We start from the raw sequence: 25358 nt of genomic DNA on the forward strand, positions 1-25358 counted from the left end.
ATTTATGGCAACATTTTGAGTATGTTTAATTACAAGTTAGCCTAAGAATATTAAAAATATATGATTAAAATAATTCAAAATAAATTTATTAATAAATGAATTAAAACATGAGATAAAAAGAAAAAATTTATATTATAAAAAAAAAAAAAATATATGTAAATGTATTTTTAGAAAAATAAAAAATTTTTACCTTTTATTCTTTAAAGAAAATATAAAATTCTAATAAAATTTTAATTATTACTTTCCTTCGCAAAAGAAATAAAAAAAAGATTATATTGAAAATTTTAATTATAATCAAATTTAAAAGTAATTAAATTTTTTTTTTCCTATTATATCAATATTTTACTTCATTTTATCTTAAAACATATATATTTTTGTTATAACAAAAAAGAAAGAAAATATATACAATATCATTAATTTGCGAGTTTTACAAAAAAAAAATGTTTTAGTTTATCTTTTTTATGTAGATAACTCTATAAAATTAAAAGATATATTAATAAAATGTTGCTTAAAAAAATGTCTAAAAAAAAATATGAAAAAAAAAAAAGTAAAAATAAAATAAAAACTAAAAAAAAAATCATAAATGTTTTATATAAAAAAATTCATTAATTTTTTTTCAATTATTGGTATATAAAGGATTTTATTCACCTTTTTAGTCTTTAAAACAATGAAACCAAAGCAAATAAGCATTATTAGTGCATGTAAGATAATACAAAAATTCATGTGTAGGGATAAATATACTAAAATATATTATAACAATCTTTTATTATCGAGATAGATAATATGTAGAAAAATATATATGAAAATATATTGCTGTAAAAAGGCATTTTATAAAAATAGAAAGAAAAAACTAATAAAAATATATGTAGTAATTTTTTTAATTTTTAATTATGAAAAATAATTTCTCTTTGAATATTTTTTTTTTTTTACAAAACTTCCATATTTTTATTCAGGTTGTTTTAAGTAAAAACTTATAAGAGAATAAAAGTAGAATCATCTTTCTTAGAATAAATAAGCATAACAGATATTTCTCTGAATGATCATTATTAATTTGACTGTTTAAAATACTTCGAAAGTGTTAAAACGGCAAATTAGTAAATCACTTTAGGAAATTTTATAACAAAAAAAACTTTATAAAATATTTTTCTTCTTATAATAATATTGCATTAAAAAAAAAAAAAATATTCTTCAATGAAAAATTATAAAAACCAATTATTTTTTAACCTTTTTTTTTTTATTGATATCATATATATAAATATCTTTATTTTATATAAATTATGAGCTTTCATATAAAACTTCAGGAACAAAAGACTTTATATTTAAATTCATTATACTCTTTAGGCAGGCTTTTGTTTCTTGAGGATTACTTACCCATAATGTAGGACTACAAAATCTTTCAAAAAAAATTTATACAAAAAAAAAGAAAAATTGAGTTAATTTTTAAATAAATATTTAAGAATAATATTTTTAAAATAATTTATGGCAAATAATAAAATTAATTTTTCTTTCTCTTTTTTTCATATATATATATATATTAAACCTTGTTGGAAAATCATTTCCTGAATGTAAAAATTGATCACCAATATGACAACATTTCTTTTTTTCTATTTTCAGTAATTTTTGTAAAATTAATAATCCCTCTGCTTTATTTCCAATATCTACCCATAAGTCCTGTCCTCCATTAAAAGCACAATATGGTGCAGTTATTTCTTAAAATTATGAAAATAATAAAAACGTGTAATTTTTAATGAAAAAAAAAAAAAAAGTTAACAAATTTTCTGTATATAAATGTATTTTATTAATATTTTTTACAAAAAATAAAATATAATAAAAATCAAATTGTTTATATTTATGTACATATTTATTCCTATCTTACTTTTTTTTATAATCTCCTTTTTTATACGAATAACAGCTTCTTCTAATACTTCATATTTTATCATGTAATTTTTAGGTTCTGTAAAAAAATATGAATTAAATATTTGTAAAACTTCGGAAATAAAAAAAGAAAATGAAATGGAGAGATAATATATATATATATGTATGTGAAATTTACATTATACCATTTATGTTATTTAGTGATGGCATCTGTTTTGGAACTAGACCAATTGATTTTTCTTTTCTTTGAATTTTTGCACATAATTTAAAGTCTGTTATTACTTGTTCTAAACACTTTTGAGAAATATTTAATATATCTTGAATAGTTTCTTCATCTACATGCTTCTTATAATGTGTCCACTCTTCCTCTGGTACTGAATATAAATTTGTTTTTTCATTGCATCTATATAAAATAAATAAATAACACAAAATAAAATTATAGCTTTTCTCAAATATTTATAAATGGAAATATTTCAACGGATGATTATACATCTATTAGTATCATTTATAGACATTCTCTTTGAGTATATATTTATGTATTACACTATAGTAATTAAAAATATGTTTTGTTTTAAAGTATTTTTAGTTTTTTACTTAAATAAATAATTACTTTCACCTCCCATCACATAAAAATTTTTGTAAGATCCATCTTCTATGTTATGTTTGGAAAAATATTTTAATAAATTCTCTAATCTTTTTTGATATTTTTCTGCATCATTGTTATAGCCTTAAAAATATAGATATCATAAAATAATATATAAAAATATGTTTATATAAATAATTTTACGTTATATATATACTAACATGCTGCAGTAACTATAGCTATATTCATTTTCTTTAACAAAATAGAAATGTAGCTAGCCAATACTTCATCATGAAAATCATGGCCATCAGGATACAATGTTTCATCAGCATCAAAAGTTAATAAATCTAAACCTTCTTCAAGAGATAAAATCTTTAATAGAAAAAAAAAATAAAAAAGTTAATGAAATAATAAAAAAAAATTATATATTTTATTAAATTTTAGAATTTTTAATTTTATTATTTTGGTCTTATTACTTGAGCAAGATTAAAGATATGCCTAACTTCATTAAATGTAGGAGGAACATACAATCTTTTTGTTATTTGGTATTTTTCATTATATGTATGAAATGCTTTTGATATAGGTAATTTTGTAAAAAATATTCCTAATGTAAATTTTAATTAAAAATATATTTCAATAATTTCTTTATTTTAATTTTATTTTTTTTATCAATAATTTTAGGATAAATAAAAATAAATACTATTTTTATCTTTATATTTTTAAGCATCAAAACTAACCAACATCATCTATTAAATATTTTAATCTGCTATGTAGAGGATTATTATAATGATCAATAAACATTTCTTCTACACTTTGTAAAACATTATTAATATTTTTATCAATACAATTTGAGACAAAAAGAGATTTTAAAATATCAACTAAAAACATTATTAAACTATCCCTATTTTTTAATTGGTTGTAACTATAATGATTGTTCAAGTGAACAATATTTTTTTTCGTATCAGAATTTATAACTATGAAAAAATTAAATAAAATTTTATTGATAATTATAATTTCTTCATAATTTTTAAATATTAAATCTATTAATACATAAAAAATTGAATAATTATTTCTTTAGTTTTATTACATTATTATTCACTAAATATCCTTTATTCTTTTCTTTTATTTTTATAATTTATTTGTCCTTTTAATTTATATATATATATATATATATAAATATATTTTTTTTTTTTTACTATATTTACCATTTCTATCTGATAAGGCCAAAAAATCATATTGATCTTGTTCAAAGATACTAAAATGGATATCATCAATTTTATCATATACATTAATATCTAATTTTTTCATCTTTTAAATAAAAATATTTAAAAATTTTTAAATTTCATATAATTTATAATATTTTATATCTCAATAATACTTATTTTAAAATTTGTGTAACGCACACGAATTCTTTTAAAGAAGTTATTTTGAAAATAGTGTGTATATTTTAAAAAAAAATAATTAATAAAAGAGGCGATATTAGACAAGAATAAATTAATTTATCTATTTTACTTCATCTAAAATTGAATTAAGCTTAAATATATAATAAATAATTTTCACTAAAAATTAATTATTACAGTTCCTTTTTTTATATTTGGTGTGCATTAACTCTGTACACTCTTCGTTAAAATTTAAAAAAAAAAAATATTCTTTATAAATAAAACCTTTTTGTTAAATGCATTTAAAAATAGTGTATGATTATTTCAGTAAATGTTTACATTTTTTCAGGAAATAAAATACATCATGTATATTTGATATAAAATAAAATGTGTAAATTATATTTCTTTTTAATATCTCACAATTTTATCAAAAATATTTTATTTAATATTTTTTTTATATATATAAATTATAAGATTTATTCAAATGTAAAAAAAAAAAAAAATTCAATGTATAAAGTTAGAAGATAGTTATATTTTTTTATTTTACAAAAAGTCAAAAAAATAAAAAAAAAATAAAATAAAATAAAATAAAATAAAATAATATAATATAATATAATATAATAAAAATTAATGTAATATACGCATTTTATTTAATTTAATACAAAGCTATTATATATATTTGGTAAAAATATATTAGTTTTTGAATATTAAAAAAAACATTTATCCGCAACATTTTATATATACTATTTTATTATTATCTTTTTTATGTAATTATTTTTTTTTTTTTGAAAACGATGTAAAGACAAAAATGAAGAATAATAGGTGTACTTATAAATACACAAATGTATATGAACTTACGCATGTAAATAAATCATGTATTTAGGAAAACAAGAAAAATATATACATATATATAAAAATAATTTAATTTTGTATGTAATTTTTATTCATATTTTTATCTTTATAATTTTTTTTATAATGTGCATTTTTTTGTTGATTATAATTTTTTACATATTTTGTGTCCCCTTTTTTTTGGGCCCAATTAGATTTTTCATCTTTCATTTGTGTTCTTCTTTCTTGCATAAACATAAATCTAATGAAAAAAAAAATATTAATATATGTATGAATATATATATATATATATATATATATATATATATATATATATATAAATATATGCATGTACATTATTTAAGTTTTTTAGGTTACTTTGGGTTTTTCATATTTAAAGCTAATTCATTTTGTTCCATTACATCATTGACATTTTCCGCTAATTTAAGAGCCATTGACTGAAGAGTTGTGGGATTAATTTTGTTAATAAGAATAAATTGACTACTTTCATTCCAACATGCAGGTATTTCTTGATTTATCATCATTTTACTTAAAATGGAATGAACAGTATTTTGATTTAAATCAAACATAAGACATAACTGTTCTATCGAGAACGAATCATATATAGATATATAACGAAAAATATAAGTTCTCATAGCTTCTTGCTTAATTTTTTCTTTCAATATATTCTGTACTTTTTCCTTATCAGTAAATTTAGACCAAATTGACAAACTGAAAATTTTTTCACAACATAATTTCCAATTTCCTTTTTGTAAATATTTTGTTGCTAATATGATAATTTCCTTATTATTTTCTGGTGGACTATTAAAAATTTGTTTGTCATACATGTCAAGAAATCGTCTAAATTGTCTTGATATAATATCTTTTTTTGATTCATAAGAATTTTTCGCTAGATTTGGAACTTCCAATAACATAGCACATATATTATTAACACATTCAATTAATTCAATTGATATATGCATATGGAAAGAAAGTAACCTCCTTTTTTCTGCCCTTTCTTGCTCTAAAGTTTTCTCTTGATTTTTTAAATTTGATATTCCTTGAGCAATTAATTCTTTATGCTTATTTTGAGAACATATTTCTACTAAACAACAATGAGCTTCATAAATTCTTCCATGTCTAAATGCACATAACCCTAATTGGATTAAATTTCTGTTATATAATATTTGTGTTTGTATATCTGAATTAAGTGCCAATTCGTGTACATTAGCAACATTCAATAATTCTTTAGCTTCCAAAAAATCATCATATAAACTTTTATTATAAGATAACTGCAGTAATGCCCTTATTTTTTGCTGCTTTGTACCATATTCGAATATTTCATAAACATAATTTTCGACTATTTTTTTTGGGCATATTTCTATTTGCGTCATAACATCATTTCCTTCACTTATTTTTTCTTTTGATTTTTCTTTGGTATTATTTTCTTTATTTAAATTATTATTGTTTTTATTATTATTTAATGACTCTAAGCATTCTTTTCCATAAATTACAAAATTCCATATTTGTTTAAAAATAGTTTCTGACTTGTAATACATATGTTCCAAAATTCTAGCTGAAATATATATTGCTAGTTCAGGCATTTTTTTGGTATATTTCACATAGTTATAGCCTTTATACAACAAACCAATTACATGAATAGTTTTTCCCAACCTTTTTCTATATTCTTCTGTTTGAACATCTATATATAATAAAGCTTTTAATAATTCATCATCTAATTTGGCTAAAAAAGAAATAAGTGTTTTACAAGATTTTACGATTTTCTCTTTTTCATTAGTACTTTCTTCTGTAATTTCTTCTGCAAGATTAATGGATACTAAATAAAAATTGTCATTTTGAATTAACAAATCCAATATAAGCTCAATATATTTAAAAGCCTTATTCCAAATATTAAATGACATGTATGTATAAACACTTGAGACAACATCAAACTCTAAGTTAATTAAATGCTCTAATACTTCAATATAAGATTGAGTACTTATTGATTTTGCTATTTCACATAACTTCGATAAGATGTTAATGTGTTCATGTTTATCTAATCCCTTTCTTCCTCTCTTTTCAATTACTAATTTTACTCTTTTTCTTATGGCATCTTCTGTCAAATTCTTGGTATTTAATAAATCGAAATATCCTTTATTTTTAGAAGATTGGCTTTCATCAATATGTGCTATTTTTTCTTCTTTTTTAGTAATCTCTTTTTTTAACTTTTTCACTTTTGTTGTTTTTTTTTTTTCTACTTTTTCACTAGTTTTTAATCCCCATTTACTGATAGCACTTTTTGTTTTATCCTCTTCTTCATTCGATGCATATTCTTCTTCATCACTATATGACCATTCATCACTATTATCTTCTTCTTCAACATTTTTATCTGAATCTTTTTTAGATTTTTCCACTTTTTTTTTTTTTTTTTCTTCCACCTCTTCTTCCTCTTCCTCTTCTTCATCTTCATCTTCATCTTCTTCATTTTCTTCTAAATCATCTTTAAAGTCATCTGGATTTTCATTATAAGCATTTAGTCTATCTTGATAAAATTCACTACATTTTCGAATTTTTGCTCTTAATTTATTTAGTGTTTGCGCTTTATTTTTACTTAAATTCTTCTTTTCTACATTATTTTGAAAAGTTTTTTCTACATATTTAGATAGTTTATCTAAGTAAACTATTGCAAATTTTGGAATATTTTCAGAACTTTCTTTAATCATAAATTTATACAAATTTTCGTAATCTTTTAGGAGTTGGTTAAATTCATTATTGTTCATATTTTCATTTAGACTATTCCCTATATTTTCATAAAAATCTAATCTTTTTCCTTCATAACTTTTTATAACTCTTTCTTCTTCTTCTGAGCTACTGCTATCTATAGCTGCCCATCTTTCTGCCTGTGCTGATACAAGAGGCTTCTTATTCTAAAAAAAAAATATAAATAGAAGAAAAATATAGAAGGGAAATACATATCAAATAAAATCTTCATCATAGAGAATGAAAAAAAAAATAACAAATACTGTTATGTAACTAAGTAAAATAACGATTATAAACAATATCAAATAACAATAATAATAATAAATTATAAAGGTAATAAAAAAATATATTATAATTAAAATATATTTATGTTAATATAATAAAATGAAATATATAACATTTGTTCACTTTTCAAAATTTTTTTTTTTATATAAAAGTTTTTATATTATTTTAAGTTATATATATGTGTCAAGTATCTTTAATGTATATATTTTATTTTATTTATTTTTTTTTTTTTAATTATTACATCAATTTCATTTTCAGATGATTCAGTTATATTATCCCCACTTTCTTCATCTACGGCTTTTGCCCAAAATTTTGATTGCATTTTTAAAAAAAAAAATAATAATAAATTAAAAATGTAGATATAAATAAAGCATATATGGGTAAATAAATATATATAGCAAAATTTATTATTTTTAAAAAACCTTCAACGGAAATTACAATATGATTAAAATGAAACACAATAACATGTAATGTATAATGATAAGATGTAATATAATAAAATATAATGAAATATAACAGAATATGTATTTAAAACAATCTATATAAAAAAAAAAAAAAAATATATACATATATGTATATTTATTTTTATATATTTATTTTATTTATATTCATTTAATATAATTTTAATTTTTTTTTTTTTTTTTCTTTTTAAACTGTTTTTGAAGCAAAGTATTCTAATTGTGCTCTTTATATATATAACAATATTTTTTTTTTTTTTTTTGAATTTGCAATATGCAAAAATTGTAATGCAATTTTATATTCATTCAAACATTAATATACTAGTTCCCATCGTATTATATATATATACTAAATCTAAACTTTTATTAATAATAAATCCATATATAAATTTTTTTTCTTTTTAATAAAAAAAAATAATAATAATAGTAAAATAAATACTTAAGGATATATTATTTTATTTTTATAAAAGAATGAAAACTTTTTTTTTTTTCTTTTAAAATTTTTTTTTTTTTTTTTTGTAAAATTATTAAATTTTTTATTTGTATGTAATTTTTCTATATATTTTTTCTATTTCATTCTACATAAATTTCTATGAAATTCTTATAAGGAATACATTTTTATTTCATATTCATTGTATTTATTAGTAAAGATACATAAAATTATTAAAGTGTTATTTTTTGTATAGTATAAAAATAATCCTTTTAAAGTATTATCTACTACCTTATAATTTATAAAAAAAAAAAAAAAAAAGATATATTATTAATAGGTGTAAAAAATTTTAAATTAAACTAAAATAAAATTAAAATAGCACATCTATTACATTAATATTGAAATGCCGTAAATATGCATTTAATTAAATATATTAGATGTTTAAATTTTTTTTTTTTTTTACAAAAATTAAAAAAATTGTGTTATAGAACTAAAATATATGTGAACAGGATTAAAAAGAAAAAAAAAATAGATTTAATAAAATATAATTTTTTTTTTTACATTTTGGTTTATGTTGAATCTTTAAGATTTTTTCTTAAAATTGCTTAATTTTTCTATATTATTATTATATATATATTTAGTTATGTAAGTTATCTATAATAATAATTTGAATAAAGATCTTCATATTTATTTCTTTTATTTTCATTAAATTTATTTTTATTTTGATAATTAAAATATGAATATTTTTTATCTTTTTCCAAGTCGTGTGTATACATGTCTAATTTATCTTTTTCTTCTCTTTCAAAATTGTAATTCATTTCTATAGATTTAATTCTTTTATTTAGACCATTTAAATTATTCATGATATTTGTTATAATTTCATCATTTTTTTTCTCAACATTTGAAGAGTTTTCATTGTAATTATACTTATTTTTCAAAATTTTTTCAAAAGAATAATTAGTGAATGGATCTCCTTGTTTGTAAAAAGAACTTTTTAATGAACCAAAGCTATTACTGTTTTTCTTTGTTCCCATTGAATTGTTCGATATATCTTCATATAAATTGTAACTATTTAAATCATAAGAATTGCTTCCTTCTGAATCTAATTTATTTTTTTCAAAATCAAAATAAATATCTTCGTAATTTTTGGAAAAATTATCGCTATAACTTAAATTAATATTTCTATCATTTAAAATTTCATTTGTTAAATTTCCTAGTTCATTCTTAATATCAAAATCATTCAATTCATTTTTTAATTCATCATCTATTATTTCATCATTTTTAAAAATATTATAACTATTGGTACCGTTTAACTCACCTGAATACATAAATTTCATAGGATACATAGATCCAATTTCAGCGTTAGACGATTCATAATTATTTTTGAAATACTCTCTTAATTTATTGTCATTTTTTTTTCCATTATTTGATTCATTGTAGATATGAGTTTTTAAAGAATTTAAATTTACATAATCATTATCATCAATTTTTAAGAAAGAGCTTTCTGTTTCCGTTTCAAAAATATCATCTTTTTCCTCAACATATAATTCTTCATCTACTGGTAAAAAATTCTCATTATTACTCATATTTTTTTCTATAAGATCCCGTAAATGTTCTTCATGTAAACTATTATACTTTAAATTTTTATTCCTCATTTTTAATAATTTTTTTTTCTTTTCTTCTCTCATTTTTTCTTCTTTTAATTTTTCTTCTCTCATTTTTTCTTCTTTTAATTTTTCTTCTTTCAACTTTTCCTCTTTTAATTTCTCTTCTTTCAACTTTTCTTCATCTTTTTTTTTATTTATAAGATTATTTATTATTATAGAATTGTTTTTATAGGAGTTCTTTACTAATGATTTGTTTCCTACTTTATTTGAACTATATTTCCTTTTTAAAGTTTTATTGGATTCAATTTTATTTTTAGACATCCTTTCTCTAAAATTTCTCTTCCTTTGTTTTTCTTTTTGATCAAAAATATTGTAATTACTTAATTCTATATTATTTAAATTTTTCATTTCTTTTTTTTTGGTATCTATATCTTCTTTTGAATCTATTTCGTTACCAGTGAATTTGTCATTTTCATTATTTATGTCTTTTTCTAAATTTTTTTCTAATGTATTAAAGAAAATTGTGTTCATTCCTTTAATTGGTTTATATTCATCGTCATTTACTAAATACTCAGTTTTATCTTTATCATCGGGTAGGTAATATGATAAAGGATTTTTTTGATAAAATTTTTTAAAAAAATCAATAAAAATACCTTTTTTTTTTTCCTCTTTTTCTTTTATTTCTGCTAATTCTTTTTCTGGTTTCTTCTTCATTTCTTCTAATATTTTTTCTTCTTCTTTCTTTTTTATCTCTTCTAATCTTTTTTCTTCTTGTTTCTTCATTTCTTCTAATATTTTTGCTTCTTCTCTCTTTTTTATCTCCTCTAATCTTTTTTCTTCTTGTTTCTTCATTTCTTCTAATATTTTTGCTTCTTCTCTCTTCTTTATCTCTTCTAATCTTTTTTCTTCTTGTTTCTTCATTTCTTCTAATATTTTTGCTTCTTCTCTCTTCTTTATCTCTTCTAATCTTTTTTCTTCTTGTTTTTTCATTTCTTCTAATCTTTTGATTTCTTCTTGCTTCTTCATTTCTTCTAATCTTTTGATTTCTTCTTGCTTCTTCATTTCTTCTAATCTTTTGATTTCTTCTTGCTTCTTCATTTCTTCTAATATTTTTATTTTATCTTGTTTCTTCGATTCTCCAACCTTTTTTAAATCTTCAATTTTTTCTTTTTTGTTTTCCCTTAAGTTATTTTCCAAATATGTTTTGTCTATTAAAATACTTTCAATTTCGCTTTTATCTAAGTCTTCTTTTTTCATTTCATCAATTTCATTAACATCCTTTTCAATAGTTAAATCACTAGTATCTAAAGCCTGATAAATTAATTTCCTTTTATATTTCAAGTCAAAATCTTGATTGTTCTCATTATTAATTATATTATCTTTCTTAATATTATATATCAAATCGTTTTCTAAATGACCATTCTCTTTTTTCTTTCTATCAACAAAACTATTTAAATTTATCTTATAATTTATTAGTTTCTCTTTTAATTTTAATTTTGCCTTTTCTAGAATACCTGCATGTGCCGTGTCAAATTTAGAAAAATTGTTTTTTGAGAAAGTTCTTTTTAAAAGTTTGCTTTTTTTATTTATGCTATTTTTTTTTAATATAGTGTTATGAGAACTCGATTTTTTTTTATAGTAATTTCTTTTATTTTTTCCATATTTTGGTCTTCCCAATTTATAAAAAATCTCATTTTCATAAATGTTTTGTTTCATTTTTCTATTTAAATTAGCAACCTTTTTTTTATTTAATTGTAATAAATTTTCTTTTTCATTGTTTTTATCTATAGTATCTTTCCTTACATTTGATTTTTCATCATAATCAGATAAGTTATCGGGTTCACTTTTGTATCCAGTAATAACTTCAAAGAATTTTTCAGCAATAAAAGTATAATCATTAAAACCATTATCGCTCTTTGAAGCTGACAATTTTTTCAAAACCATATTTTTTTTTTCTCTTTTTACTATTGGTCTACCATATAAGGCCCAGTTATTTTTTTTTTTTTCTTTTTTTTTCTTTCTGCAATAATCATTAAAATAATCATCTGTTTCTTTTTGCTGCAAAGGCTGCGGCATATCATCTTTAGAATCTTTTTTTCCTTCATTTTTAACATAATTTTTTTTTTCAACATCTTTAGTATCTTTTTCTTCTTCATTATTAACATAATTTTTTTTTTCAACATCTTTAGTATTTTTTTCTTCTTCATTATTAACATTATTGTTTTCTTCCATGTTATTAGCATATTCTTTTTTTATAATTCTATTATCTATTATGTCTTGTACATTTTCATCTTTTCTAATTAAATTTTTATTATTCTCTTTATGTGCATCTTCATTATTCATTACATCCTTACATATAATTTCTCCTGCTTTTACTTCCTTTAGCTTCATCTCCTCTTCTATATCTTGAATGAATTTATTTGCTGCAATTTTTTTCTTTTTATTTTCCATTAGTTGTAATTCTAATTCTTCTAATTCTTTTTTTTTCTTCTTATTTTCTATTTCCAAATCTAGCAATTCTTTTTCTTTTTTTTTTTTTAGTATTTCTTTTGTTATACTCATATTTTCTTCTTTTTCTTCGACTTTTTTATTTTCAACACCTTCAACATAACTAATTGAATTAAATATATCAAATACTGATTTATCTTGAACATAATTGTTTATGACTCCGAATATATCATTTACTACATCATTATGATATAGTTCCATTTCTTCCTTTTTAGAATTATTTTGTTGCTGCTCTTCTTGTTTTTTATTTACAGATTCATTTATATCATTTTTCCTTTTTGACAACATATTCTGTTCTAATGAAATACTTTTACCTTTTTTATGAATCATACTATTTTTTATTTTTATTAAATCCATTTTACTTCTCTTCAATTTTTTCTTTTTTTCGCTTATAAAAGATTCATAAGAGAATTCACTATCTCTTATTTCTGACGCAAACTCACAATTATTTTCTTCTTTTTTAGAATTATCATTAATTTTATCTTCATTAAACAAAAACTCCGCTTTTTCAATTTTTGAAAATTCCTCTTTTCTTTTTTCTAGCATATAATTTTCATAAACTGGATTTAAAAACCATGCGCTAGATGTTCTTTTATGATTAAAATTATATTTTGGTAAGTTCACGTTATAACATATCTTTCTTCCTTTTGTTTCGTGTTTTTTAGCTAGGTTTTCAAGAATTTCATAATCTTTTTGATCATATGATTCATATATATAATAGTATACATTATCTAATATTTCATTTTTTAAATTATTTAAATTATCATGATTGATTATATTATCTAGATTAAAATTATTGTTTTCTGTTACACCAGTATCTTTTACTAATTCCTCGTCTTCCTTTTTTTCTTCTTTTTCTTTTTCTACCTTAAAAGATTTATTATTATTATTATTATTTTTTTTTTTTTTTTTTTTTCTAAATATTCCTTTTTTTATTTGTTCTATTTCTTTTTGTAATTTATTTATTATATTATTATTTTTTGATTTTTCTTTATTAGAAGTGTAACTATTTTCTTTTTTTTCTACTAATTCATGTGTTTTCTGTTTATTTTTATTCATTAATTCTTCTATATTTTTTTCTAGTTCATTTATTTTTAATTGCATTTTTGAAATTATTTTTTTACTTTCTTTGTTATCGTTTTTATTTTCATTTTCATTTTCATTTATTACATTTAAATTTAAGGAGGTATCGATAACATTGTAGGTATCATTAGAAGAATTAACTTTTTCATCACATATCTTATATTCATCATGAAAATGGTCATAAAAATACATCTGTTCTACTACTTTATTCATTCCTTCAGTATATTTTTTTAATTCATTATTTCTATCATCATTTGCTAAATTATTATTACTGCAAAAAAATTTATCATCGTCATCATACTTTTGAATAATATAATTTAAAGTAAAATCTTCATCACATTTTCCTTTTTCATTGTTATATGACACTAAATTTTTGTTATTTAAATTAAATCTCTTATCAACACATTCACTATTTACAAACATTTTGTTGCAATTATTGTTTGGAAAATTTCCATAATTATTTGTAGAGTTATTATTCATTGGATATGCACCATTTCTCATCATGGGAAATTCTGAAGGTAAGTTATTATTTTGTACTGAATTACCCATTGAATTATTCAACTGATACTTCATTTGAGTATCTTGAATCGAATAATCCACCTGAATATCTGACATTGGATGCTTCATTTGCAAATCATTCATCGGGTAATTCATTTGCATACAACCCATTGGATAATTCATTTGCATATCCTCCATTGGATAATTCATTTGCATATCTTCCATCGGATAATTCATTTGCATATCTTCCATCGGATAATTCATTTGCATATCTTCCATCGGATAATTCATTTGCATATCATGTACAGGATAGCTCATATTACCACCTTTTATTGAGTGAACTATTTCATTATTTTGCACTGTAAAATCCATTTTATTATTTGTTTTCATATCTACCATTCCTTCTTCTTTTGGCACTTTTTCATCATCTACTTTATTAATTTCTCTTAAATTAGCTATTCGCTTTTTCTCATTAGATTTATTAAAGGTAGTCATTTTGTTTTTGTTATCAGATAAATGACTGCTTAATGTTTCATTATTATTCATATTTCCAATATTTTTTTTATCATTCAAATCCATATTTAATTTATTCAGTATAGAATTTCTTCTTTGATTTTTATCTAATATGCATCTATCAGTATAATAAGTTTTCTCTTTTTTATTTCCTTCATCATTATATTCATCTTTTTCTAATTCACCTAAAAATTTATTAGAACCAAGAATATATTTTTCATCGAAATTAAAAGTTGTCTCTTCTTTTTCAAAAGAAGCATTCAAAACAGAGTTTTGATCACCATTCATAACAGGTGCACTATCTCCCTTCTCTAATTGATCATTATTATTTTCTACAATTTTTTTCGAGGGATCTTTACTCAGTTCACCTTGTGTATCATTTTTTTTTTCTTCTTTATTTTTAGGGATCTGCTTATTATTTATTTCTCTCGAAATTTTTTGGCCATGTTGCTTTTTATTTAAAGCGTTTTTATTTAATGGAAATTTATTTAAAAGATTTTTGCCTTTTGGAACAATATTTTCTTTTACTTTTAATTTTGTGCAGAAAAAGGTAAATAAGGAATAAATTTCAACAGTTATATTAGAATTTACTTTATTTATGTATTCAAAATTTTCTTTTTCTTTTTTAACAGTTTTTCTCCTTTGAAAAATACTATTATTTTCATTTGCAAATTCATAAAAACCTTTCGATGATGCTGATGTAGAGTCACTAAAAAAATTGTTTTCATTATTATATTTATTTGATATATTATTTAAATTGAATTTTTTCTTTAACAATATTTTTAACTTTATATATTCTATTATAATATGTAACAAATTTATACTTATATCCTCATTATTTAATTTCTTACTAGCCTCACTGTAATTTTTCTTTTTTTTTCCTATAGATGTATGCATATTACTATTTCTTTTAATGTTTTCTTTTAAATGATAATTTACAAATTTTTTTACATTGTGTGTTAATGAAATTTCATTTATATCACATATTCTATTGCTCAAATTTTCTCTGCATAAGTATTTCCATTTTGATAATTTTTTAATTTTTTTTTTTTTTTTGTTTCTTTTCTTCTTTTTATTAATATTACACCATTTTTTAAAAATGAAAATGTCATTTTTTTTTAACATTTTATTTATTTTAATATAGGAAGAATTAAAATATTACTCATAATATAAAATAAAAATACACATAAATTTACAGTCTTTTTTTTTCTATTATTTTTTTTTTTTTTGTATATAAAAAAAGAAAAATTAAACCGTAAATTATTTTGAAAATTTTTATAAAAAAAAATAAATTATTGTCAGAACACAAAATACATAAAAATAACTTAAGAAAAGTTGTCTATATGTATAAATGATACAATTTTATTTCTATATATTGTAAATGTCTTTTTTACAGTTATGAGAAATAATATTCATTTTTTTTTTTTTTAAAAAATTTATTTTATATTATTTATTTTTTTTTTTAATAATCTTAAATTAACTGTTATGATTTTTTTAATAAAATTTTTTATAGATAATGTATTCAAATTAAAAGTAAACAAAAAAAAAAAAATAAATAAATAATATAAAATAAAGCAAGAGAAAGAAAGAATCAAAATTTAAAAACTATTTAAAAATTAACTTATTATATATAAAAAGAAAAAAAAAAAAATAAACATAAAAAAAAAAGCATAATAAAATAATGAAACAACATAAATTATATTTGTATTATATATATACACTTGTTTTTACAACAGTTGCACACAATAAAAAATTTTGTAACTAAATTGTTAATATAAAAAGTGTTTAACAATAATAATTTTTTTAAGGAAAATATAAGTTACAAAAATGAACTTAGAGAAATAAATAAAAAAAAAAATAAAATAATTTATAAATGTTAAAAAGAATTTTAAATTAAAAAATATATTTTTATAGAAATATGTTCAGTACCATTACATCTGTTAAAGCATGTGCACTTTTTTTCTGAATAAAAGTATAATAAAAATTTAAGAAAAATATTCATTCTTAAAATAATACTTTTCAATATTAAGACGAAATTTTTATAATTTATAAAAATTAAAAATTATAATTTTTTGTTCTTTGGAGAATTTAGTGATTCTTTTTTATATATATAATCAAAAAAAAAAAAAAATTTCTTACATAAAACTCAGAAATTAATTAATCCTTATAGCAAGACTTTGAAAAAAAAATTACAAAAAATTATAGAAAAATTTGAAAGTTTTCATATATTATTATTTTTTCCATATAATAATTATAAATTAATCTTTATTCAGTGAATCTCCATAATAATACATCATATTATTATAGTATTATTAACTATGTTATATTCTTTAATTTTTCAATTTTTAAAAAGTATAAATGAAATAATAGGAAATTTTTTATTTTAATAATTTAAATAAAAAGAAAAATATTTATGAAAAAATAGACTTATGCTAATTGAATCTTTAATATATATAATAATTAAAATAATTACACATCAAATTAATCGCTATTGAATTTATATATATATATATATATATATATATATAAAATAAAGAATTAGAAAAATACAAATATTTTTTAAACTTATATTAAAAATATTAATTATATTTAGTATAAAAAATTACTACTGAATATGAAATTTTATTAAATACATAAAACTTCATAGGTTTTCATAAATAAAATTTAAGATACATCTAAATTTTATTTTAATATAAGCAATTTAAAATAAAATATTCCCAAAAATGAATACTTTAGAGGTTGCTATATTTTTAAAAAACCAAATATATAAATAAGAAAAATTAAGAAAGATATAACTAGCAATTTTTCTTTTAATTTTCTTAATTTTTCTCAATTTCATAAGAAAATATATATATATATATATATATATATATATATATATATATATATATATATTGTGCAAAAAAAAACGTAAAAAACAAAATTCATATTAAAAGATTTTTTTTAAAAAAATTTTTTTCAAAAGAAAAAACTTTTTTTTAAAAATAATAGCAAATTATAATAGCACATAAGTAAATCATACATAACATATAAATGCTGTAAAAATATAAGCTGAAAATTGTGTTCACCTCTTTTTTTTTAGATAACATATTAATAAAAAAATAAGTATATATACTAATTTGTATAAGGATGAACAGGTGTAACTTCATAACATTTTCTCATTTTGGTAATAAATTTTTTAGCTTCCCAAAAAGTTTATTTAATTTTAATAAAATAAATAACTTGAGAAATTTTGGTATGACGAATGAAAAAAATAATTGTTTAATTGAAACGGATGAATTATATTCTCTTATGAAAAATAAAAAAGAGTATCTACTTTTTGATACTAGTTATTATAACATAAATCCAAATAGTAAAGATACTCTTAGTGATTATGATCAAATAGAAAAAATAGAAGGAAGTATCTCTTTTGATTCAAGAGTGGCATATAATAAAAATCCTAATTTTTCTTTTTTTTTTCCAACAGAATTAGAATTTTTTAATTATCTAAAAGAATTATTAATAAAAAATCAAACGAATATAGAAGATTCCTTAGAAAATATACCAATTATTTTTTATGAAAAAGATGAAATTTTTTATTCACCAAGAATTTGGTTTATGTTTAAAATATTTGGATTTAAAAATTTAAAAATTTTAAACGGAGGCTTAAATAAATGGTTGTGTGAAAAAAAAGAAGTAATATATGAAAAAGAAAATAATGTGCAATCAATAGGCAATGATAAAATTGATAAAGTAAAAAAAATAATAGAAGATCATTTAAAAAATAATAGAGGTATAATTGATAATATGAAGAAAAATATATATTATTATTCAGATATAAAAAAGTTCATTGATTCAAAAAAAAATGGGAAAATGAAGAATTATGTACTGGTAGATACAAGGTCTAATACTACTTTTAGTTCATTGATACAATTAGATGAAAATAAAAAAGTAAATAATCATATTCCTTTTTCAATAAATATACCATATTCATTTTTCTTAAATCATCATGATGAAAATTTAAAATATGTTACATTTAAAAATGAGTTAGAGATAAAGAAAATATATGATAAATACGATCTATTAAATGATGAAAAAATAGTTATATCTACATGCAATAAAGGAGTTACTGCCTGCATTTTACTATTTCTTTTGCATTTACTAAACAAACCATTTTCTAAATTAATTTTAAATCAGGGTAGTATGGTTGAATACATGTATAATGAATATCAAATAAAATAGAGATAATCAATATGTAGTTTCATTAATTTTTTTTCTTTTTTATAGTTATATAAAAAAGAAAATATATTATCTTGTTTTTCTTTTTTTCCTATTATTATTATAACTCAGTCTTTTTATTTACGAATATGTATATAAATTTGTTATATTATTTTAGTTTTATTTTGTTTCTTTAATGTGTAATTAATTTTAATAAAGAATTTTTAAAATTAAAATTAATTGATAATTAATATAGTTTTATTAAAAACAAATGTGTATGTACAATACTTTTTCATATAAATATTATATCTTATACATATTTTCTTAATTTTTATAACGAATAACGCTTCTATATATTTTTATAATTAAAATATTAGAAAATAATATATTAAATATTTTTCTTTATTATAAATTTTTTATTAAATGATACTTAAAAAATGATACACTATTTTCATTCTTCATATATATATAAAAAGAATATAAATAAGTACAAATGAGTATAAACGAAAAAAAAAAAACAGAAAAAGTCAAAAATGAAAAAAATGAAAAAAAAGAAAAAGATAAAAAAATTGATCTTAATGAAAATGTTGATAACATAGAAAATATTATAAGTAAAAATAAATTGGAAAAAAAACAACTAAAAAAAGAACACTTGAAGAAAGAAGAAAACAGAAAAACAAATGAAAATAAAGGAAATAATATAAAATCAAAAAAGATTGGTGAAATAAATAATCAGGAAGAAAAGGAAGAAAAAAAAAAGAAAGAAATTGGAGAATACATTAATAAAGAAACCAGTGAAAAGATAAAAGGCTGTACATATCTAATTGATACAGGGTCTAAAGAGAAAAAAAAAGCACTTAATAATAATAGCAAAAATATAGAAAATCTAAAAGATATGAAACCTGAAATAACTTACAACGAAAAAAAAAAACAAACAAAGTGTACGAATAATGAAAAAATCGATAAAAAAAAAAAAAGCAAAAAAGTAGAAAAAGATAAAGAAAATAGAATGGAAAATGATAAAGAAAAAGAAAATAAAAAAGAAATAGAAATAGAAATAGAAAATAAAAAAGAAATAGAAATAGAAATGGAAAATAAAAAAGAAATAGCAATAGAAAAAGAAAATAAAAAAGAAATAGAAATAGAAAATAAAAAAGAAATAGAAATAGAAAATAAAAAAGAAATAGAAAAAGAAAAAGAAAATAAAAAAGAAAAAAAAGTGAAAAAGGTTAAAGAAACAGAAAAAAAAAAGGTAGAAGGAAAAAGTATTACTAAGAAAAAAAATAAAGATACTGATTTATATAAATCCAATAACACACAAGATGATGATGCGCATTATGAAAGAATGAAATATATTAAAAACAAAGGTAATATAAATTCTATAAGCATAGAAAAAATAAAAGAATATGAACAAAATTTAGAAGTAATTAAAAAAAAAAAACAAAAAGATGATAAAGAAGTGGAAAAAGAAAATGAAGAGAAAAAGGAAAAGGAAAAGGAAAAAGAAAAGGAAAAAGAAAAGGAAAAGGAAAAAGAAAAGGAAAAAGAAAAGGAAAAAGAAAAGGAAAAAGAAAAGGAAAAGGAAAAGGGAAAGGAAAAGGAAAAGGAAAAGGAAAAGGAAAAAGAAAAGAAAGAAAAAAAGAAAGAGAAAAAGAAAAAAGAAAAAGAAAGTAAAATAGAAAAAGGAAAGGAAAATAAAAAAGAAATTGAGGAAGATGGAGAAGATGATAAAGAAAAGGAAACAAAAAATGAAAAGAAAATGGAAAAAGAAAAGGAAAAAGAAAAAGAAAATATAATAGAAAAAGGAAAGGAAAAAGCAAAAGAAAATATAATAGAAAAAGAAAAGAAAAAAAAAAAGGAAAATGAAAAAGAAATTAAGGAAGATAGAGAAAAAAAAGATAAAGGAAATAAAATAGAGATAGAAAAAGGAAAAGGAAAAGGAAAAAGAAAAGGAAAAATAAAAGAAAATAATAAAGAAAATGAAAAAGAAATTGAGGAAGATATAGAAGAAAACGATAAAGGAAATAAAATAGAGATAGAAAAAGAGAAAAGAAAAGAAAATGAAAAAGAGGTTGAAGAAGACAAAGAAGAAAAAGAAAAAGAAAAAGATAAAGATAAAGATAAAGATAAAAAAAATGAAAAAGAAATTGAAGATGACAAAGAAAAAGAAACAAAAGAGGAAAAGAAAATGGAAATGGAAAAGGAAAAAGAAAAAGAAAATATAATAGAAAAAGGAAAGGAAAAAGAAAAGAAAAATGAAAAAGAGATTGAAGAAGATAGAGAAAAGGAAAAGGATAAAAAAAAGAAAATGGAAAAAGGAAAAGAAAAAGAAAAAAGAAAAAGAAAAGAAAATGATAAAGAAATTATAGAAGATAAAGGAAATAAAATAGAAAGAGGAGAAGAAAATGAAAAAGGAATTATAGAAGATAAAGGAAATAAAATAGGAAGAGGAAAAGAAAATGAAAAAGAAATTATAGAAGATAAAGGAAATAAAATAGAAAGAGGAGAAGAAAATGAAAAAGGAATTATAGAAGATAAAGGAAATAAAATAGAAAGAGGAGAAGAAAATAAAAAAGGAATTATAGAAGATAAAGGAAATAAAATAGAAAGAGGAGAAGAAAATGAAAAAAGAATTATAGAAGATAAAGGAAATAAAATAGAAAGAGGAGAAGAAAATGAAAAAGGAATTATAGAAGATAAAGGAAATAAAATAAGAAAAGGGAAAAGAAAAGAAAATGAAAAAGAAGTTGAAAAAGATAAAGGAAATGAAAAAGAAATTGAAATTGAAATTGAAGAAGACAAAGGAAATGAAAAAGGAAAAGAAAATGAAAAAGAAAAGGAAAAAATGAATGAACAAATTTTTAATAAAACAGAAAAGATAAAAAAAAATATCAAGAAAAGAAAGGAGGATAATAAAAAAAAAAGTGATCAATGCTTAGAAAAAGAAACTGTTTTAAATTTTGAAAAAAGTATGAATATTGATAATGTAATAGAAAATAATCAAGGAAAATTTAAAATAGAAAAAGATAGCAAAGAAGAAATAGAGATAAAAAAAAGAACAGGAAAATCAAGTAAGCATAAATTAACGAATGAAAATGAAAATATAAATAATAAGAATATCACTCCTAATAGCATTGTTATGGAAGACTTTAATGAAGAAGAAAAAAATGGTAATAAAAAAAGAAAAATATATGAAAAGGAGGAAAGTTTGATAAATAAAATAAACGAAATGAACAATTTGGAAATATCTATTAATGACAATAAAAATGTCTTGGATAATATTCCTTACATTTTGGAAAAAAAAAAAAAAAATAATGAAAAATTGGAAGAAGAAAAAAAAAAAAAAAAATTAAATAAAAATGAAGATGTAAACAAATTAAAACAAGTAAAAACTATATTAAGTGAATCAGAGGCAAAAGATAAAATTTTTAAATACATGAAGCAAACCAATAGACCTTATTCTGTTATTAATGTATATGATAACCTACATGGTACTATAAGCAAGAACTCCGTTCAGAAGTTAATGGATGAATTGGCTGTTGAAGAAAAATTGCAATGTAAAGAATATGGAAAGGCAAAAGTTTATCTAATTAATCAAAAAGAATTTAAAAGTTTGAACGAAGATGAAATGAGAAAATTAGAAAAGGATATTGATATGATAAAAGAACAAACAGAAATAGTTAAAAATGATTATGATAATTTAATAAAAAAGAAAAAAAAATTAATTCAAGATTTAGAATTAATTCAAAAAATTGATGAATATAAAAATTCAATACAACAAATTGTAGAAAATATAATGTACTACAAAGAAGCAAATAAAAATTGTAAATTAACTGTTGAAGAAATTGATAATATTAAAAAAAAGCACGGCTATTTGCATTATATGTGGCTTAAAAGAAAAAATTTATGTATCGAAATAATTAAGTGCATAGCTAGTTTAACAGAAAAAGATACACAAGGTGTTATTTACCATCTAGGTATTGATGTAGATGAAGATGTTATTCCATCAAATTTGTATTTTTAAAATTGCTTTTGTTTTTGTTTTTTAATTTTTTTATATTATAAATTTCATCTTTTTTTATAAATTTTTTAAAATATTCTAATTCTCTTTTTGATATTATGTGAACTTTTTTTTTGGTCTTTTAATACATATTAATATATAAATTTTTCCTTTTAAATTAAAAAATAAAAATAAAAATGTAAAATAAATTAATTTAAATATAACATTAATTTTTTTTTCTCATTTTCTAATTAATCATACTTGTACTATATTAATTTTAATCAATAACCAAAAAAAAAAAAAAAAATTAGCTAATACATTAGCAATAAATAAACATGAATTTTGTGAAGTGTTGTAATTATGAAGTCTCTTTTTTTTAGTATATTATTAATATTTCTTAATACATAAGCATTTTTATCTTTCTTTTTTTTTTCTTTTTTATTAATATTATAATATTTAATACTAATATCTATATATATAGAATTAAGAAAAAATATATAATATTCATTTAAATTTTCAATAAAAATATGAATTTGTAGTAAAATATATAACTCTTCTTTACAAAATTTTATATATATTATCAAATTACAGATATATACTCCTTATTTTTTAATTCACAAAATTTTATTTAAACTATTGAGTTAACATTTTGGCCTTATGAGAATATAAACAAAAAAAAACTCTCTTGAAATAAAATGAAAAAAAGTTATAAAAAAATTCATTTAAAAAACTGAACCTTAAGACAATAGATAGCTTAAGAATCTCAATTAAAATAATTATATTAGGACTTTAAGACTAAAGCTTTGTAACTTCATTTTTTTTTTTTTCTAAAAAAATAAAATATTATTATTTAATAATTTTACTAATTCTAGAATAATAATTAAAAAAATAATTATTAAATCTCTCATTATCATTTTTTAAAAATTTCCAAATTTAATTGTATCTTTGATTACTATGGATAGTTCATTACCCACTACTTCTATTATTTGCTTTCGAACTTTTTCTTTTTTATGTCTTTATTATTGTTATAGAAAGTCATATATTACTTTTAATGTAATCTATAATATTTATCATTTTTAACATATTATACATTAATTATTGCTTATTGCACTATTTTGTTCTGCTTTTTTAATAATTTAAAAATTATTTCAAAAATTTTATAACATTTATTAATGCTACAACAGATAACAAATTTAAACAATGACATAATTTTCTCTGATATCCGATTGTGTACTTTTCTTAACTAATTTTAGAATTTTAGGAATAATCAATAGCACAACTGATATAAAAAAAATATTACATATAAAAGCTAAAAATAGTTTAACATTAAATGTTGATTTATATTTTTCATCATTAATATTGTCTAACTCGGAATTTATATGTTTATTTCCAGAAAAAATATCATTATTATTATATTCTATATTTTTAATTTCATGATTTTGATACTTCTTTTCAATAGGTTTATCAACATATTTTATCTCCTTATTTAATTTTAGATTTACATTTTTACTTTCGTTCATATTTAATGAGTATATAAATATAAATGGAATAAAATATATAATCATTTTTCGTGAAATTTAAAAGTATCAAAGTATCTAAAATTTCCAATAAATTTTTCGTTTCTTGAGAATGTAATTAAATACCATAAGAATTTTAAAAAAACATCATTTTAGAAAAAAAAATGTAGAAATAAATATAAGTAATACTTTTTGCACACAAAGATATATTTTTTTTTTATCATACTTTTTAATACCTTTTAATTTATATAGAATATGCATATAAATATAAAAAAAAAAAAAAAAAGGTAGGAAACAAATATATAAATTAAACTATTAAGGATAGTAAAGATCTATTATTAACAAGATTTTATCTATTTTTATTAATTTTTTTTTTTTTTGGGGATTTACTAGTGGTATATATATTAGTAGTAAAATTGGGAGGAAAAAAAAAGAGAAAAACAACAATGTAATATTAGTTTACAAATGTTTTAAGAAAATAATAAAAATATATGTTAAATTTATATGTATATTTAAATAATATTTATATAAAATTTATAATCATTTAAAAAAAAAAAAAAAAGGATTTTAAATATGATCATGTAATATAAGAATTTTAAATCTAAGAAATAATGCATTCTAATCAAAAATGTGTTATTTTTTATAATCTTAAATTTTTATTTTAATTTTTTAGATGCTTAATAAACTATATTATTTCTAATTTTCTTTTAATTATTTCCATAATATTTATACTTTTATTTATTTATTTTTTTATTTCTACAATGTTTATAAATTTTTTTTTTTTTTTTTTTTTTCATTTTTTAACAAAAAAAAAAAAAAAAAAAAAAAAATTTTTTT

At 19.1% G+C, this 25358-nt stretch overlaps 5 protein-coding genes across 5 annotated transcripts; 2 read left to right on the forward strand and 3 right to left on the reverse strand.

Annotated features, from left to right (window-relative positions):
- Nucleotides 1-1275: 1275 nt before the first annotated feature.
- On the reverse strand, nucleotides 1276-3766 carry PRELSG_1304900 (IMP-specific 5'-nucleotidase, putative; the record flags this gene model as incomplete). Its single annotated transcript, XM_028678565.1, has 9 exons — nucleotides 1276-1393; nucleotides 1541-1709; nucleotides 1877-1954; nucleotides 2061-2278; nucleotides 2470-2602; nucleotides 2680-2830; nucleotides 2935-3062; nucleotides 3196-3432; nucleotides 3664-3766. The coding sequence occupies 9 exons, from the start codon at nucleotides 3764-3766 to the stop codon at nucleotides 1276-1278; spliced, it is 1335 nt and encodes a 444-aa protein (XP_028535698.1).
- Nucleotides 3767-4758: 992 nt separating this feature from the next.
- On the reverse strand, nucleotides 4759-8032 carry PRELSG_1305000 (eukaryotic translation initiation factor 3 subunit 8, putative; the record flags this gene model as incomplete). Its single annotated transcript, XM_028678566.1, has 3 exons — nucleotides 4759-4927; nucleotides 5044-7592; nucleotides 7952-8032. The coding sequence occupies 3 exons, from the start codon at nucleotides 8030-8032 to the stop codon at nucleotides 4759-4761; spliced, it is 2799 nt and encodes a 932-aa protein (XP_028535699.1).
- A 1216-nt stretch (nucleotides 8033-9248) lies between these two features.
- On the reverse strand, nucleotides 9249-15932 carry PRELSG_1305100 (conserved Plasmodium protein, unknown function; the record flags this gene model as incomplete). Its single annotated transcript, XM_028678567.1, has 1 exon — nucleotides 9249-15932. One exon carries the CDS (start codon nucleotides 15930-15932, stop codon nucleotides 9249-9251), a length of 6684 nt encoding a protein of 2227 aa, XP_028535700.1.
- Nucleotides 15933-17936: 2004 nt separating this feature from the next.
- On the forward strand, nucleotides 17937-19028 carry PRELSG_1305200 (rhodanese like protein, putative; the record flags this gene model as incomplete). Its single annotated transcript, XM_028678569.1, has 1 exon — nucleotides 17937-19028. One exon carries the CDS (start codon nucleotides 17937-17939, stop codon nucleotides 19026-19028), a length of 1092 nt encoding a protein of 363 aa, XP_028535701.1.
- Nucleotides 19029-19497: 469 nt separating this feature from the next.
- PRELSG_1305300 (Tat binding protein 1(TBP-1)-interacting protein, putative) lies at nucleotides 19498-23028 on the forward strand (the record flags this gene model as incomplete). Its single annotated transcript, XM_028678570.1, has 1 exon — nucleotides 19498-23028. The coding sequence occupies one exon, from the start codon at nucleotides 19498-19500 to the stop codon at nucleotides 23026-23028; it is 3531 nt and encodes a 1176-aa protein (XP_028535702.1).
- Nucleotides 23029-25358: the final 2330 nt, after the last annotated feature.

The sequence above is a fragment of the Plasmodium relictum genome, assembly GCF_900005765.1.
Source record: "Plasmodium relictum strain SGS1 genome assembly, chromosome: 13".
Lineage (NCBI taxonomy): Eukaryota > Apicomplexa > Aconoidasida > Haemosporida > Plasmodiidae > Plasmodium > Plasmodium relictum.